The 18,307-nt window shown below is 49.0% G+C and overlaps 1 protein-coding gene across 1 annotated transcript in view; it reads right to left on the bottom strand.

Moving 5' to 3' along the window:
* PLB1 (phospholipase B1) overlaps window positions 1-18,307 on the bottom strand; it is a gene marked incomplete at both ends in the record, with an annotated part of 122,404 nt that overhangs the window by 64,543 nt on the left and 39,554 nt on the right. The window contains 6 exons of the mRNA XM_082851932.1: window positions 7,586-7,649; window positions 9,692-9,766; window positions 10,567-10,638; window positions 15,225-15,281; window positions 16,348-16,452; window positions 17,367-17,442. Coding sequence (XP_082708058.1) covers window positions 7,586-7,649; window positions 9,692-9,766; window positions 10,567-10,638; window positions 15,225-15,281; window positions 16,348-16,452; window positions 17,367-17,442 — 449 coding nt within the window. The remainder of the gene's footprint in view (window positions 1-7,585; window positions 7,650-9,691; window positions 9,767-10,566; window positions 10,639-15,224; window positions 15,282-16,347; window positions 16,453-17,366; window positions 17,443-18,307) is intronic.

Raw genomic sequence — 18,307 nt, 5'->3', positions numbered from 1 at the left:
TTCTGAGGAAACCCCAAACTGTTTTCCATAGCCTGCTACTATTTTATCTCTTGAGTTTAGGCATGTGCTATGATGTGGCTAAGCAGCTACTTACTTGTATGACAAACGTATTGGCCACCGAGCAGTGGCTGGGGGCCCTGGGGACAAAACCGTGGTCAGAAATGGAGAATGTGCTCAGGAAGCTCGCAGGATAAGCAGGGAATGAGAAACATCCATAGTTATAATAACTTATAGGCTGATGAATACTATGGGAGGTAATAAAGTGATAAGAGGTTCAGGAGCTGGAGGGATGATTTACGCTCAGAGGTGTGTGTGGTGGGGGAGGAGAGTTTAGAGCAGGCTACATGGAGAAGGTCATGTCTGAACTCAGGATATGATGAGATAAGGATGCGGTGTGGTAAATCATGTGACGTCCATAAAGAACGGATAGTTGTACAGTTTGACTTAAGTGAAGGGCATGGGAAGGAGACTAACAAGAAATAACACTGGAACCATAAACAAAATGAAAAAACAACCTACAGAATGGGAGAAAATATTTGCAAACGACGCATCCGACAAGGACTTAATTTCCAAAATATACAATATACAAACAGTTCCTACAACTCAACAACAACAAAACAAAAAACCCAGTTGAAAAAAATGGGCATAAGACCTAAATAGACATTTCTCCAAAGAAGAAATACAAATGGCCAATAGGCACATGAAAAGATGCTCAATATCGCTAATTATTAGAGAAATGCAAAATCAAATGGTACAATGAGGTACCAACTCACACTGGTCAGAACGGCCACCATTAAAAAGTCTACAAATCACAAATGCTGGAGAGGATGTGGAGAAAAGGGAACCCTCCTATACATATGGTGGGAATGTAAGTTGGTGCAGCCACTATGGAAAACAGTATGGAGGTTCCTCAGAAAACAAAAAATACAATTACCATATGATCCAGCAATCCCACTCCTGGGCATATACCCAGACAAAACTCTAACTTGAAAAGATTCATGCACCCCCATGTTCATAGCAGCACTATTCACAATAGCCAAGACATGGAAACAAACTAAATGTCCTTCGATAGATGAATGGATAAAGAAGATGTGGTACATATATACAATGGAATACTACTCAGCCATAAAAAAGAATGAAATAATGCCATTTGCAGCAACATGGATGCAACCAGAGATTATCATACTAAGTGAAGTAATTCAGAAAGAGAAAGACAAATACCATATGATATCACTTATATGTGGAATCTAGAATATGACAGAAATGAACCTATCTACGAAACAGAAACAGCCTCGTGGACATAGAGAACAGACTTGTGGTTGCGAAGAGGGCAGGCGTTGGTGGAGGGATGGAGTGGGAGGTTGGGGGTTAGCAGATGTAAGCTATTATACAATATATGGAATGGATAAACAAAAATGTCCTACTGTATAGCACAGAGGACCATTCAATAACTTATGATAAACCATAATGGAAAAGAATATTAAAAAAAGAATGTATCGATATATATATATGTATAACTGAATCACTTTGCTGTATAGCAGAAATTAACACAACACTGTAAATCAACTATACTTCAATTTTAAAAAAAATAACATTGGAAATGTATGTTAGGGCCAAAGGCCTTTTATGCCTGGCTAACAAGTTAGGAGCTTAACATGAATATTACACATATATACACACACATACACACATACATATACATATATATATTTACTTGCATATATACGCCTGTCCTATATCCATCTACCCCTTTACCTTATATACATACGGACATGAATCCAAGTGCATTTTGGGAATCACACTTAAATTCCTTCTGCCATATGTGGCTCTGTCCCCTCAAATCACAAGTTCACCTCCCACCCCCCCGGGGCACCTCCTCCCATAGTCACTCCAAGTTTGACACAGCTCCATCTTTCCTCAGATGTGCCTTTCATGGTCTCTAGCGGCACGATGTTGCAGTAACTTGTCAATTCGCTTTCAGCCTTGGAAGAAGTCTAATAGAGCATTTGTACCACAGGGTGACCCACTACTTCAGTGGGGAAAGAAACCCATCATTTCAGTGGACCACTGCTTAAGATGGATAAGCTGAAATCTGTCTGCCAGGAGGCTCTCTCGACAGCCCTTCTTTACCAAGTAACTCTATAACGAGGGCAGTAAAACACAGAGAACAAGATGCTCTCGACAGCAGCAGGCTACATATAGCCTGCTTCACTCATCAACATCCAAATCATGGTGTATAATCACACCTGCATGGGAAGCTGTGTTAACAGTCAGTGGGATCAATGTTCAAAGAGATCTCTAGGTCTTGCCTCCTTCCATGGAGACATCTTGTCTACCTGACTTCCATGCTGTCTGCAGATGTGGAACTGCTGCTCCCACTGAGGATTTCCTCTCATTGGAAAAGGAAAAGTCCCTGCCTCTTCCCTATGACAGCATGCAAAGTAACACATGCATAGCTGTGAATGTGTGTATGCAAAATATAGAGATTAGTGGTCTTCAAATTCGAGCATGCATCAGAATCATCTGAGAGCTTGTTAAAACACAGATGGTTGGTTGCCACCCTCAGAGTTTCTGATTTAGTAGGTCTGGGGTGGGCCCAATCCTGTGTGGTTAGGAGAACATTATCAAATCACAAAGCCAGCTGCACACATTAGCACACATCGACGGGGCCAAGCCTGAGAACTTCCAAATGACCTCTTCTCAAAGAAATGAGGCTCTGGGTAAAAAAAGGCAACAAAATGGAAAATAAGACCTCCTCCCTTCAACTCTAGACGGTTTATTTTAGCTCCTGATGGCGACAGTCAATCACCGTATTCTTGTTGCCATGATGTGTAATACAGTGAATTCTGTGAACACTAACTGGTGTGTCAAGGCTAGGGGACATCTTTGGGGCTGGTAAAATGTGGAAGAGATGGATAGATTTGCTTTGAAAGCACATTGCAAGTTTGCTAAAGGGGCAGCTGAAACTGGCCATTCCTGTCTCCTAAATTTGTAGCAGGCAGAAAGGAAACACACATATATGCGTGCACTCGTGTATGTCCACATCTACGCGTGTGTGTATACGTGTAGATTGGTGGGTATGTTGGGAGGGGTGGTTTTCTGTTGGTCATTCTGTAAGGAATGACCTGTAAGAGATAATAAACCAAATGAACCAAGTCTAGATGGGAGGAGTTTGACTCATCTGGGATCTTATTCAAATAGAACCCAACACACATTTCATTGGTTTGACATTCTGGAGACCTTGATTTGAGCTTTGTTAATATTATCGTATATGATAAAGACACAGCCTGGAACCACAGCAAAGCACTTTAGCAATTGCTCTCCTTGGGGACAGAACTCTTTAGAGATAAGATTACATTTGTGTGGCTGATTAGCTAAACATTTTCTGGTACAAACTGTCCACCACCTTGAAAGCAGTTGATAAACACATCATTCACTCATCAAGATTTTTACAGAAGGGGCCTCTTATCAGAAGGCCATCCAAACTAAGATAAAAGATCATGAATAGACAGAAAATGGTTGACTAGAGTAGAGAAAGGGGAAACTGCCCGTTGGACATGCAAAGGAACAGCAGGAAAAAGACTTGACGCTTGGGAGTTTTGTCTTGTGTAACCCAACAACTTAAACCTGGGGCCATAACCTGAAAAAACAACTTTCTCTCGACTGTCAGCTAGGGCTGCCCAACCCTTTTGCTCTCAGATTTTAGGGACTTATATAAGGACTTCTGCAATGGTGGTAAACTGCTGGCACAGGTTGGGCCTTGTTTCTGTCTTTGAAGTGCGTTGGCGTAAGTTTATGTGAAGAAATATGTGCCTCGCACACAGTAGGAGCTCAAGAAATGTGTTCAGTTGAATTAAAGGCTGAGGAAGAGGCTCTGTGTCAGAGACTACAGCTCTCAATGCTTTAAATGGTGGGAACTGCAGGGAAGGGAAATACATTCATCTGAGTGTCTTGAGGGTGAGTTTGAACTTGTCCAGTAGGCTGGTCGCGCCGAGGGGACAGGCAGGCTGTTATATTCCCTGTGGGGCGTCACTAGTTCCTAGTCACAGGCTAGGTTAGGCCACAAGACTCATGAGCAGGTGGTGACTGTAGAGACGGCTTCAGGACGTACACTGGACAGTACACAGCTGATTCACAATGAAGTGAAACTCCTAGTGGTCACCCAGTGCCTGTAACCTGGGCATTTTTCATATCAGCGCTTGAATAGCTCATTTTAGCCGAATGGGTAAAATAAATGACATCAGGGACTTAGAAAGGAATCAATAGCTTAAAATAAATGAACTGTTCTAATTGATACTACTGGTGACAGTGGCATAGAATTAGCTTGGTGGACTCCTATTTTCAAATACTATGAATTTTCCCCTCTGCAAGGAATGAGCAGTTTGACTTCAAGATAGCCAGCTCCAATGGACAGGCGATGAGCCATGTGCCCTCTGGCTCTTTATGGCCACTCTTCTGTTTACAAAATGCTACTCCTTTTCTCACTGGGAAAACCTTAAGTCAGCTACCAGGCCCAGCATGTTATTCTTAGTTATCCCAACTATGTTAGGGACAGGGCCATGAAGTAATATAAAATGATGTAAGTACTTATGAAGTTATAAAGTTCACAGGAGGTAGCACTCAGTAAATTGCATGTATGCACTGACCAGAAGGGAAAAATTGGAAGCACGCACGTGTGCATTCATTTATTCATGCTACCAAATAGCGATTGGTAATAACAATTACTTACATCAGCTCTATATATCCCATCCCAAGCCCCATAGATCAGTAGGAGAGGTTCATCACCTGTGGGCTCTGAATGGTGTGAGGGTGGGGCACCCGGGCTGCCAGGGGCTGGGACCTGTTGATGGAAGCAGTATCTTATTTTGAAATTATCACTTCTCCTTAGCTAGGTATAGCTGTGGGTTGGTTTGAGAGAGACACTAGAAAAGGGGACTACAAAGAAGATTTTTGAAAACAACTCTGAAGATAAAACAGTTATTTTATAAGAGAGTCTTAGTGAAAAGTTGTCTTAACGGAAGGCATTTTGGTCCACTTGGTTTTTAAGATCGTTTTCAACTCTGGGCATTTCTGATTTGCGGAAGTAGGAATACTCCATAATTAAGATGAGTTCACCAACCATCATCAGGCTCCTACCATGTGCTGAGTCACTGCGGTTGTAAAGATAAGATGATCTGCTCTTACAAGTACGTATCAGAGGCCTTCATCTCAATTAGAAATTGCCAACATGATCTCCAGAAGAGTGAACGACCTCACCAGTACAACGATCATCAAGGGTAATAATGACGTGACCCTGTGCTAAGTCTTTTTCCCACCCTGACAGCCACAAGTATGATTAAAATGTCCAATCATAGATCAAGCGCAGTAATGAAATGTGTTTTTTGTTTTTGTCCAGTTAGTTGTTGCCATTTTTCTAAAGACACTTTTCAGGGGGACTCAGAGGCGCAGGCCCAACGTTAGCCCATGAGGGCTGCCACCCAGTTGGCCAATGCTAATGTTTTGGTCCCAGGCCCACTTGGTTAAATCAAGGAGGCATAAATCTATCCATCTGCTTATCCAAACAGCTTCTGTCACCAGAGTATCTAAGATCTCAAGGTCTTGAGATTTCTTGTGCTTACATATTCAAGTGCCAATAAACAAGATAATCTTCAGGGTCAAGGAATAAAGAAGAGATTCACATTTTATTTGGCTTTCAGATGTTCAGATATGCTCTGATGGATTGGTTGGTTATCACTGTCATGATGGGAACATAATCTAGACAGATTGCAAAATCTTTACACATCATCCTTTCAGAATGATAAGATTAAAAGAGGATGGATATCATTTCACTGTAAAGAGTATGGCTATTAAAACATTCAAATTCCCCCCTTCCTCTCTCTATACATAAATACATCTTTGAGGTTTTGCTGTTGGAGGGCCTACATATGAAGCTAACAATTTGTTTCTGCTACTGAAGTTCTGCTAGTAAACTAACCAATATGAAGGGGCTGTCACTAAGTACGGGGGGGAAAAAGTCTAAAGACTAAGTGTGTGTGTGTAAGACTTTTTTTTAAAAGACTTTTACCTTATTTATTTATTTTTTGGCTGCGTTGGGTCTTTGTTGCTATGTGCGGGCCTTCTCTAGTTGAGGTGTGTGGGCTTCTCATTGCGGTGGCTTCTCTTGTTTTGAAGCACAGGCTCTAGGCACGCGGGCTTCAGTAGCTGTGGCACACAGGCTCACGGGCTCTAGAGCGCAGGCTCAGTAGTTGTGGCACACGGGCTTAGTTGGTCTGTGGCATGTGGGATCTTCCTGGACCAGGACTCGAACCCGTGTCCCCTGCATTGGCAGGGGGATTCTTTTTTTTTTTTTTTTTTTTTTTTGCGACACACGGGCCTCTCATTGTTGTGGCTTCTCCTGTTGCGGAGCACAGGCTCCAGACACGCAGGATCAGCGGCCACGGCTCACGGGCCCAGCCGCTCCACGGCATGTGGAATCTTCCCAGACTGGGGCACGAACCCATGTCCCCTGCATCGGCAGGCGGGCTCTCAACCACTGCGCCACCAGGGAAGACCTGTAAGACTTTTATCACCTATTCCATTATTCTGCAACTTAGTCAAGAACCAGTTACACACCGAAGTTTTGGTGAGAAGATTTTTAACTTACTTGCCCGTCATTTGACTAGATTTGAGCGTGTAGAGCTAAGACAGGCATGAAGGGCGGGCTGACACTTAAACTTGTTCTACTAATACTCAGCAAAAGGAGACAATGTAACTACAAAGATTTGCACGCTGCGACATCTTCAAACTTCGCTTTCCATCCTGGCAGGCACATAAGAGGCATTCAACAATCATCTAATAGATGAGTGAACAAGTGACCGAATCAATGAACAAATGAGTCGCCCTCCAGGACCAAGCATGAGAACGTATCGCACTGTTGCAGAAACGCTCCTGGGCTGAGGTTGTGAGTCACGTGGGCCACCACACGGCTCTCCCGTGACCTCCCATGATCATGGGCACAGAGCCATCACTCAGAGGTTGGCTCACCTGGAGGAAAAGTTTCAGCCCTTAGGCAGCTTCTCTTTGGGAAGGTATCTGCCTAGAATGTTCCATGAGCCTCATTTTCATGGCCCAGCACCAGTCATCTTGGAAACACAGAGAAGCAGTGAAAATGGCACGTTTGTAAGATGGCTTTCCAGTGTTTGAGCGCACTCTGCGTATGGCTCTGACCGGGAGCTTGGACTGGTTATTTTTGCTTCCTGCTTAAAGGTAGTTTTATGTTTCAGAGAATAAGTTCACCTCATCGAGGCTTCCCAGCGGGGACAATGACATCAGCTCACTCACCTGACACTGGGCCCTTTGCAGAGCATGGCCTGGCACACAGTTAATGCTCAATAAATGCTTTCTGATAATGTTATCATATTTTAGTTAAAGAATAATCAAACACAGGCATGAACTTACAAGTATACATACAGAGCTGTATGGCCTTGAAAACTTCTCAGGTGTATCTCAGATTGTGCAGAAAGCCCCTGTCATCTTAAGGCTGCTCTTACATTGATGGTTTTAGACCTCAAATGACTTTTAAAATCACTTGACTCAAGCCGTGTACCTGATGTGGGAATCGTGTCAGAGGGATCCTTGTCAGGACACCTGATTTCCATTCCATCTCTCACCTAAAATGAGACACACGGAGAAATAAGAAGAAATGGATCTTGCAACCTAAGAAACTGGGTGAGAAGTGGGCCTCTATTTTGGAAGATATCACTTAGTACAGAAACCTAAGCATCATGTAGGATTTCTCCCTCTCCTTCAACACTCACATCTGAGCGTCCACAACACCCTTTCCAGATGTTCCCAAGCCGGCCTCCCTTCCCTAGTCCCTCAGCCTCAGGCTAAGTTCAGGCCTTATCCCTTCTTCCTGGAACATGGCCCTGTTCACCATCATCACTGCTGCCGGCCTGTGGGCTTCCTCCCCAGCCTTCTGAATCCATTCAGAGGACTCTTTCTCTCTCAATATAAAAATCACTCCCTCGCCCAAATTCTCAGTGAAAGCAGGAATTTTCACCCATTTTGCTTCTTGTATGTCCAGAGCCTAGAAGGCTGCACAGTAGATGCTCAATAAACACTTGTTGGTTGAATAAGCATATTTCCACTCTATACTAACGTCAGCATAAAGTCCACCCTCCTCAGCACGGGGTAGGAAGCCCCCAACATTCCAGACCTGACTCTCTGTCCCTCCACATCTTCGTCCGAACACCTACGTCTGCTCTTTCTTTCCCTTTCCCTCCCTCTGTTTCCCTCACTCCCACCCACCTGGCTTGACTTTTGTCATCCTCAGGCTGAGGTCATAGGTACTCTTGGGGAAGCCTTCTCAACTCTCTCCTGCCTGTCATTTGTTCTTCCGCTGTGTTCCCAGAATACCCCGTGGAAACCTTACGGCACTTTTTACATTGTGCTATCACTGCTGGTTGACTCCACTAGACTGAGTTCCTTGGGACAAGCAACGTATTTGTGTTTGTATCTCCTATGCCTGGTCCCCGTCCACCCACTCACCTGCCCACCCATTTGGTTATTCGGCTAATAGTGACTAGGTACCTGCTCTGAGTCACTGCCCCCATGGAGCGTGCATCCTAATGGTACACAGCTGGTATTCAGTAAACGTATCCTGAAGATATGCATTGCTCCCTCTACTATAAAACTCATGGCATGCCAGATACTGTTATATGTGCCTTATACTTAATAACTTATTACAATTTAATAGCTCTATTAGGTAGCACTATGACCTATCACCATTTCCCAGATTTGAAAAACTAAGGCACAGAGAGGTTAAGTCCCCCTGACACAGAGCCAGTAAGCGCAAGAGTCTGGATTTGAACCCCGAGCCAGCTCTCTCAAATCGCGGCACCATGGTGCCTCTCAGATGTATCCTTACTGCTGTGATATTAGTTAGAAAGCATGGGACAAGCTGATAAGTCAAGTCTTTTACGCCGTATCTCTTGGGCTTCGTGGTGCAGGCCCAGGCCATCAGCTTTGCCTACACCCCTGGGAGTAAATCGCACCCTCTTTTATCCAATAGGGAGGCAGGGGCGGTGCTGGGACCACCACCAAATTCGTCTCAACCCATATTGGTCCCCAGTCCTCTGAGAAGGAGACAGCCTTCAAGTGTTTCTTGCATCCTCAGAGGAGTGTGGAATGCCCTATCTAATCTTGACAGGAAGTATCAGAAAGAGACTCATGAGATAAGTCATAAGCAAGACATGTGTGAGGCGGGCCCCTAAGGTGTGGCCGACAGCTGAGGCCTTCCGGTCTCCATGCTGACAGCTTTCAGACTTCACCCCATTTCCCTGCCTTTTCTGGACTTTCTCTTCAGATTAAGGGCTCAGATGAGTTTTAAAAGACTTGTCAGAGATTTGGGGAGGGCCTGAAATTCTGGTCTCGCATCAAAATAGACGGGGAACAGGTAGTGCTGAGCCCCCCAACACACCCCGTGAAGCCATGGGATGCTGGTTGCTGAGGCCGTTTTAAAGACGGAGCTGGAGGGCAGCCCTGCTTCAAGCACCAAGGGGACAGCCACACATGTGCTCCTTCACTCTTCTCCAACCTACCCATGGGGTCCAGGACACAAAGAACTGCCCTGGAAGCTTCAAAAGACTCAGCAAGGTACGGCCCCGGGTTCATTTGCATGTTTGTCAATCACAGAAAAACCTCTCCGTACCTCAAACTTCGCCTGGGATTTCTGCAACCTGGGCAGGTAGTTGCTGTTCCTGTAGGTGAACAGATAGGGATTCTCCTGCAGAGAAAGGCAATGCGTTGTAACCACGATCCAGAAATCCGTATCCTATAATCATCAACTTTTATCACCCAGCAATGCCTTTGGCCAATCTGAAACATTCATACCATCCTTTAAAGGATGAGAGAAACATTCTCTGGCTTTTCTTCTCTGGACTGCTCATTAGTTCCCTGAAGGAGTTCATTAACATTTTGAGATTTCCCATTTGCAGCAGTCGGCATCTTTTGCTCTCTACCCGAGGTCCATGCCAACAGGCAAAGTAGGTATAGTTCCATGAAAAGAGAACCTAATCTTAAGTTTCCTTAAGAGCCAAGGCGAAGAGGAAAAGAGGGTGAATTATACAGTTCTTACAGCCTGGTAACAAAAACTTACCAATTCACCAATAAAGCCAAAAATCTGACTAGGATTAAGTGATAAAAAAGAATTCTGTTCATTTACATTCAGCTATTTTTTTATTAATTTATTCAGCAATGTTAATTCTACACCTACTATATATTAGGCACATATTTAAGATACCCATCTTAGCATTTGGGGCCACGTGAGCTGTGCCTTTGTTCCTATGCCCTCTACAAGCACGGAAGGGGCCTCAGTTCTGTTGAAACAGCTCTCCTGGCCCACAGGTATAAACCTTAGGTGTGCCCAGGCCCAGAAGAACAGACCCGAGACTCTAACGGGCTAATGTCTCAACCAGGTAAGACCCACTTCGCAGCCAAGCCCCCTGCTTTGTGACCCCGCCTTTCTCCCCAGCTCAGCAGGAGGTGCCGCCTCCCCGCCCCCCGCCCCCGCCAGTCCTCGCCTACCTGAGAGGGACATTTCACTGGCCGCCTCTCTTTGGCACTGAATGGCTCATCTTTCTGTCCTGCTGGCTCCATCTAGGAAAGAAGGTGATGTTCAGAACAGAAAAGTCTTACACGGGTGGCAGCATCCTAGGGTACTACCACTGAGAAAGGCTCATTAGCTCAGCGTTCCTCGGAGTGTGACCCTGGGCGGGCAGCATCAGCGTCACCTGGGAGCACGTTAGAAATGGCAAATTCCCAGCCCGCAACTCTGGGGTGGGGTCCAGCTCCCTGTGCTTTCTCAAGCCCTCCAGGGATTCTGATGCGCGCTCAAGGTGAGGGCCCACTGCGGGAGAGGAACCACTGATTCCCAGCCCACCCCTCCTGCTACAGGGGAAAGTGAACACCAGGGAGGTTGAGCTGACACAAGGACACGGATGTCCAGATTCAACCAAATCGCTCTCACGGGGTCACCGGCTACCTGATCACCAGGAGCCGGTTATTAGCTTGATGTCGCATCCCCCTCCTTGCTGCCCTGCTGCTGGCCGGCTCCCTGATTCAACTTCCCTCAGGGAGGAGAGTAGGAATGGGAAGGAAGGGCAAATAAATGGCTCTCGTGTAAACCAGCAGGGAATGAATGAAACCCTCTGTCACCTGGCAAGCCCCATGTCTTTACCTGGGACACAGAGGTACAGTGACATGGGACATAGCACGGCGCCACGCTAACAACTAGAGTGTCTAGCCATTCAGGAACAGTGATAGTGGTACCAGTGGCTGATAGAGGCAGCTACTTAAAGGATAACTGAAGCCTATCTAACAACATAGACGAAAAGTGTATGGTGTACCCGCCAGAGAAAGCAGCAGAGGATCGGCTCAGGTGAAGACATCGGAGGGGAGATAGAAAAATGAAGGCAGTTGGAGAATTCAACGGAGCAAGGATTTTAAGTTCCTTCTGTTATTTTTAAATGTTCATTATACATTTGTAAACACTTAACAGAAAACTACAGTGGCTTTGAGAGATCACAGATTTTCTCTTGCACGCACCGTCTTCTACTGTTTGGGGACCTCGTGTTTGCTGTCGGCCCTGCTGCCCAGAGGAGCTGGGCTCCTAGGTCACCCGGTCCCTCCTCTCCCCTCCGCTCCCCTCCCACAGACCTTGACGGGGGACAAAAGTGCAGGAGGCTACAGGATGGAGCCCCCCTATCTGGCTCAGTCACGGGCTCTGCCATCTTCCACGAGCCCTTTAGATTCCTCAGCATATCTTGCCCCGGCATCTGTGCCCAGCAAACAAGAAGCAGGGGAAGAACTTTATCTTCTCAGGGAAACTTCCTTCACCCAAACGGACAGGGTCAGATAAGAGGGTGTAAATAACCTTCTGGAAAACGAGTGGCAGCCTTTTGCTCAGGGGCTGGAGGAGGAACTGCACTCCCCATCTCCTTTCAGTTTTATTCTGATGGTGGACACTCCTAAGTATGGGATTCCAACCCAGAACTTTCAGGGCCGCTCTGAAAGGGAGTGTTCAGTGGGCCTGAGTCGGTGGCCCAGTGTCGAAGTGGCCTGACTTCTCTTCTCCAATCTTTCAAGAATTTAATCAATAATAGAATCTGGAAAGAAATGTTGAGAAAGCCACGTTGTGATAATTTTAGTCGAATGGATATAACAGAACCTAATTTTTTAAGGTCTCCAAAGGAAAATTCATAGGTTTTCCCAATAAATCCATTTGCACTAAGAACCTTGTCCTAAATGTCTCTTTATCAGTCACCTACGTCCTTCCTGCTGCCATTAATCGCCTTTACACACGCTCTGACCCTCCATCCTCAGGATGGAAAATGACTCGGCTAGATCAAATGACCCTTTGCGTGTCCCTCCATCCACCGCCCTGCACTGCACGTGCCCGCACACACCCTGGGGACGCTGGTCCTGTTCTCTTACTCCACCCTTCAGCCCTTTAATTGCTCGCATCTCTTCTGCACAGCTTCCCTGCCCCCGAGATGAACTGGAGCGTGGCAGGGGTGGCGGGATGACCTTAGACGTGCTCTCAAGAGTCCTGCTTGACTGTGAGCCCTTCTCACCTCGCCCTGCGCCTCTGGCGCTAGCGCAGGGCTGGGAATAAGGTGGGGGGCCGTGACTGCTAGACCTGGCGATTGAGTCCCCACAGGTGGGTCTCATCAACACTACTGTTACATAAGAATCATCAGAAGTTATTGAGGAGGCAGGACGGGCCCAGGGAATGAATTACATCCCAAACAGAAAAGCCTCCTCTGCTCCGTGCCAGGAGCTCCGCTTCCGTCTGGGTGGCCCATGCAGCCAGGTGTGTTTCCGAAGCAGGGCCGCTCACGATGACTGCGTGCGTGTGTGTGGGGTTTTCCTTCACTGGCCCTCAGAGCTTACGCGCACCTCGGGACTTGGCCCGGGGAGCAGACACTGTGTGGCCCTGCACAGTCGCCACCATCGCTGTGTCCTAGGTCGAGGCCAAGCAGAGAAGCGGTAGAAGCTGGGCCCCTCTGGTCACAGCGATTCTGCTGGTCCCTCTCTGCTCCCCATGTAAGAGGGTGGCCCTCACGCGGGGCTCTTGTGTGTCTGCAAATGTGGGCATGACGGACATAGCTGTCTTTTACCTCTGTAGTCACAGTTAAGCCCAACACCACAGAGGCACACAGAGGTGGAGGCAGGGAGGCTCCTGGACTCCCCATGTCCCTGGGAGGACACAGGAGGGAACCCAAGGGTGAACTGCTCCTATATTTCCCAAGGTCCTCTGAGCCTGGCAAATAGAGAAAATGGGGCCCAGAAAGACCACGTGACTCACCTCAAGAAACAACCAAATGCACAGCTGGACTCAGAACCCAGGTTTTCTGGCTCCTCACCCAGTGCCCTTTCCCCTAACCTGTTACCTTCGTAATTTCTCATAAATTAACCTGCAGGAGCTGTCCATGCGCTCGGGAGCCGTGGGATGGTCTGGCATTTTGCCCGAGAGGAAGCCAGGGGACACGCTTCCCTCCTTGTTGGCTCGGCTACAGGGACCTCGAGGCCTCTCCCTGGGAAAGGACTGCTGGTTCGTTGGGCAGGTAACTGCCCACCTAGGAAAGCTGCCTCCTCCCCAAAGCCCCTGGGACATCCACTGGGTCCCAGACCTTTGGCCTTGAGTGTGAGACCTTCTGCTCCCCTCTGGGCACCTGCCCATCCTCACCCTCGAGCGGGTTTCAGGGCGCTGTGCGTGCCGTGCGCCTGTCTGATTGCACAGGGCACTTCATTCATTCGTGGGGCCTCCTTATGCCGTTCCTCTCCCACCACCCCTTGCTAGTGCATTTTATTCTGTTCACACAGCTCCTCTCGCCTGGGAATGCCAGCCCCACCTCCTCTGACATATTTCCCCCCAACCCATGCCGACAAAGCCAATTCCAGTCCCACCCCCGTGGGGCTGTCCTGGCCTCTTGCCCATATCCCTTTTGGGTGCTCTGTCCAGGGCATGACCCTGTTCCTGCTGTGCCCTTCCAGCTATTCGCTGGGCCATTTGGTGTGTCTCCTGTATCTTCCTTGGACCCAGCATAGGGTAGGCACCCTCTAGGCTTTCTTTCGTTGCTTGGGAGAAAGGTAACAGAGGAGGAGAGAGGTTTGGCCGAGCTGGAAGAATCCCAGAGAGAGGGTGGAGGGAGATGAACAGCAAAGTGGTTTTCTGGGGCCTGACCGCTCAGGGGTCAGGCCCACCAACAAGGGTCCTCGTTCAAAGAAATCAAATGGCTTCTCCGAAGGCTAGTGTGACTCCGTCAGTCCGGGCTGCCTGGGCTGGCCCCTGCCCTCCCTGCTGTCTTACTGGCCACTGCGCACCCAACTACAGCTGCTCACAGGACTCAGCACAGCACCTCAGTCTGAGGAGATGGAGAGAAATTTTTCTAATGCAAGGAAGAAGAAAACCAGGTTGCCGTCCCTGGAATTCTAGGACAGTTTGGATGGGAAAAAAAATAAATGGCAAAATCAGGTCTCTGTCTGGTGCTCTGGAGAGGTTCAAAGTTTAATGGAACATTCCATCCACTGACTAATCCCAGACAGCCCCGGGGGACCTTCAGAGTCTGGGGGAAGCCCGTCACAGTCAGAGTAAGAAGGGCCACCCAGGGTGAATACTCGCTGTGGGCCGGGAGGGAGCTGTACACTCTCCACGTGTTGGCTCAGGGGTTTTGCAGAAAGGGAGTTGAGACCCTGAGTTCACACAGCTTGTGAGAGCTTTGAACCCAGGTCTTCATCACTCCACACTCACCCCAGGCACCACCCTGGGCATTGGAAACTTAAGTGTAAAATGAGGGAGAGCTGGACCAGGTTGCTACGCGAGCCTTCTCCCTAGTGCCCCACTCCAAGTGAGGTCTCCCAGACAGATGCCAAGGAAACGTTCCTGCATCCGGAAAGAGCAGGACTGAGGCTGCCCCGGGAGCCGTGCTCACTGTCAGGGCTGCAGCCCAGCTTCCAGGAAGAGGAGGTGAAACTCCCAGGTGGTCCCAGGTGGGCTGTCACTGGATGTGGGAGGGACCCCTGATGGCCCAGAATCATCATCTTGGGGTCCTGCTGGTGTCCCTCAACCCCTCCATCAGAGCGGTGAGCAGACGGGGCACGACGGCAGAGGCCCTGCTTCTCCTTCCACAGACTAAACCCCAGGCTGGCAGGGCGGCGCCCCGGGACCCCCAGCCACTCACCATGCTGTTCCAGAGAGTCAAGGCGAGGACGGTGGGATCCTGGAGTGGTCGCTCCCCCTGAAAGAGAACCAGATGAGAGGTCCCGTGTGCCCCCGGGGCTGGGACAGCCCTGCCGCGCACTCTGAAGCTCTCCCGGCAGAGATGGGGGTCCTGATGCACTCAGATTCCATCTCTCAGTCCCTCCCCATCAATAATGGCATAGGCTCGGAGGTGAGGGCCTGTAGGGGCGCGTCACACGTCTGGCTGCTCCGCATTGTGGGGTTGTACATACTGAACTCAACAGCAGAAGGAGGTGACAGGGAAGTGACTCAGGTATGGTCTGAGTGTGGGGGGGGGGGGAACGGGAACTAATATTCCTCCTCCTACTAAACCACTATTTAAACATCACTGAAGTCCCGGAGGGACACAATGACTCCAATGGCAGGAGCCAGGAGCCTGGAGGGAGGGGCTGTCCCAGATGTACAGTGCTGAAGCCCCAGAGGTGTAGAGACCTTGCTGAGCTGAGCACATGTGCACCCACCACAGCGCTTGTGGTCTGCAGGACCCCCAGGGGTAAGGGGCGTTTGCCCAGTGACCTGGGTGAGGAAACAACTCAAAGTGCCCTCCCTTGCAGGGATAGATGTGGAGGAGCCTTCAGGGGGAGGAGTGCAGTGTGGGGCCTGGAAATTCCATCCTGAATAGTCACCATAGCTGAGAGACACTGCGGGCTTCCAAGAGCCAGGCGCTGCTCTAAGTTCCTCACATGTATTTAATCACCCTGACAACCACTCTAGCAGGCGGAATGTTAATAATGGCCCTGATTTCACAGATGAGGAACCAAGGCACAGAGAGTTCAAACAACTTGCCCAAGGTCACACAGCCGGCCCATTCCAAAGCCAGAAGCCGTCTGGCTGGAGCCCATGCTCTTTACCTCTGGGCAGCTCTGCCTCTCGGAACCTTCCTCACGAGGCTATCCAACCCCACGGGGAAGTTGTCCAAAAAGTATAAGAGAACACTGCAGCATTTCCCCCTGAGACTACACATCCTGGGCTCGGTGAAGCTCAACTGTGTTGGGGCATCTGCAGAGGAGAGGGCAGGGGAGGGAGAGGGAGAGGGAGAGGGTGTGGGCCAGGCCCTCACTCACCGAGGGTGGTGGCAGGGCTCCCTCGTAGAAGAAAGGCTGGAAAACCACTGCGAAGGACGTCTGCTCGTTGTACTTGCTGGAGGCCAGGAGCTGTTCCCAGGTTTCCTGAAGAAAGGAGTACCAGCGAGGCTCAGCCTGCCCCATCCTCACACCAGGGGGTTCCCAGCAGCCCCCCGGTCAGAATCACCCACCCACACTATTCTGAATCACATGCTATTGGGAAGCTCCCTCTCATCTCACACTTCAGGGCCCTTTGATTAACTAAATCAGGTTTTCATTTTCCTCTGACATCCAGCATCAGGTAAGACCTGAGAACTGTTCTCTGGGAGCTCGAGAAGTATACGCCAGCCCAGTATGTAGCTAGGGTCCCCACTCTCTCCTCAAGGGCTGAGTTCTGTACAGGGATGTGCTATGAACCACTCAAAAAATGTCATTTCCAAAGCAAGAGAAATGACATACAGCTTCATATGGAAAACGTCTTAAATAAAAACCATCATGTTAACACATGTCAGTGGGAACCGTGCTTTGCACGGTTTGCTGGTGGGGATGGAGGCTTCCGCTGAGCCACGCACACTGTCTTGGGGTCTCTCCTGTAAACTAGATGCACATCTTCAGGAGCCAGACCGTAGTCCAGGCTGCAGTCTGTGCAAGCCTAGTCCAGGCAAACCAGTCCACCAGCCACAGGTGCAGTGGCAGAAGGGGTGATGATGACCAAAAGCATCTCGGAACGATCTGCAAAATCCTCCAGCATCTTTTACCGTAGGTACCACCACCACCCTCCACTTCCATCCACTCTCCCTGCAACCAGTACGGCAGTTCCCACTTTACGTGCTGGAAGATCAAGTCAGCACCTGGAAGCGACGCAACAGTAGCTGCTGTCGTTCGCTCCTGACTCAGTTCTGACTTCAGCTGGTGGGGTCCTACATCAGCAAACGTGCACCCTAATTGTTCCCACCATCCCTGTTCTCATGACCACCTGCCCCTGTGAGCCAACAGGCAGTGTCCCAGAGTGCACTCACCTGATAGGCCCACTGGGTCGCAACCCTGGACAGCCGCGAGGTCTCCCCTGAGCACCTGCAGGGCTCGGCCGTGGGACTGCAGGTTAAAACAAGTAGGAAGTGAGCATGGATGCCGTGTGGGGCCGTTTAGACGCCCTCTTGGAGGAAGGTGGGGCTGGGGGCACTGGGAGTTGCTTTGGGAGCCGGGGGAAGGGGAAGCTGGAAGTCTTAGATGGCCCAGGAGAAGGAAGGAAGCAAGTACACATTGGGGAGAAAAAAGGGTACGTTATGGAGCTTCCCTGGTGGCGCAGTGGTTGAGAGTCCGCCTGCCGATGCAGGGGACACGGGTTCGTGCCCCGGTCCGGGAAGATCCCACATGTCACGGAGTGGCTGGGCCCGTGAGCCATGGCCACTGAGCCTGCGCGTCCAGAGCCTGTGCTCCGCAACGGGAGAGGCCACAACAGTGAGAGGCCCGCGTACCGCAAAAAAAAAAAAAAAAAAAAAAAAAAAAAAAAAAAAAAAGGGTATGTTATGGAGACACTCCCTCTCACTTCATCTCCTGATGCACCGCTTCCCTCACTGCTCCTCCCCCAGAAACCCACCTCCTGCTCTCCCCTCCCCTACTCTGAGCCACCGTTCCTTCACCTTTCTTCCTCTTCAAACCCCCCTATCCTCTCTGCACTGTCCTCTCCTTTCCGTTGCCACCACCTACAACGCCCCTGCCCTGACTTTATCCAGCCAGAAATCTCAGGATCTGGGCTCAGAAAGTTTAAATTCTCTGAAAAATCTCAGAAATACATGGGAATCAAGTTGTGTGAAAATAAAATACAATTAGACTAAACTGTCTTTCCAATTTCTGGGAATAATACTTCTTGGCTAATAGCTGTTTTGCCCAAGCTGGTTTTTAAACTCTCAAGTCACCCTGGTGGGGCTGGGGCACCTGTCACTACGTCAACCAGGCT

Source organism: Leucopleurus acutus (assembly GCF_964270905.1).
Source record: "Leucopleurus acutus genome assembly, chromosome: 12".
In the NCBI taxonomy this organism is placed as follows: Eukaryota; Metazoa; Chordata; class Mammalia; order Artiodactyla; family Delphinidae; genus Leucopleurus; species Leucopleurus acutus.
The sequence above is the reverse complement of the archived record's forward strand: the minus strand, read 5'-3'. Positions and strand labels throughout refer to the sequence as shown.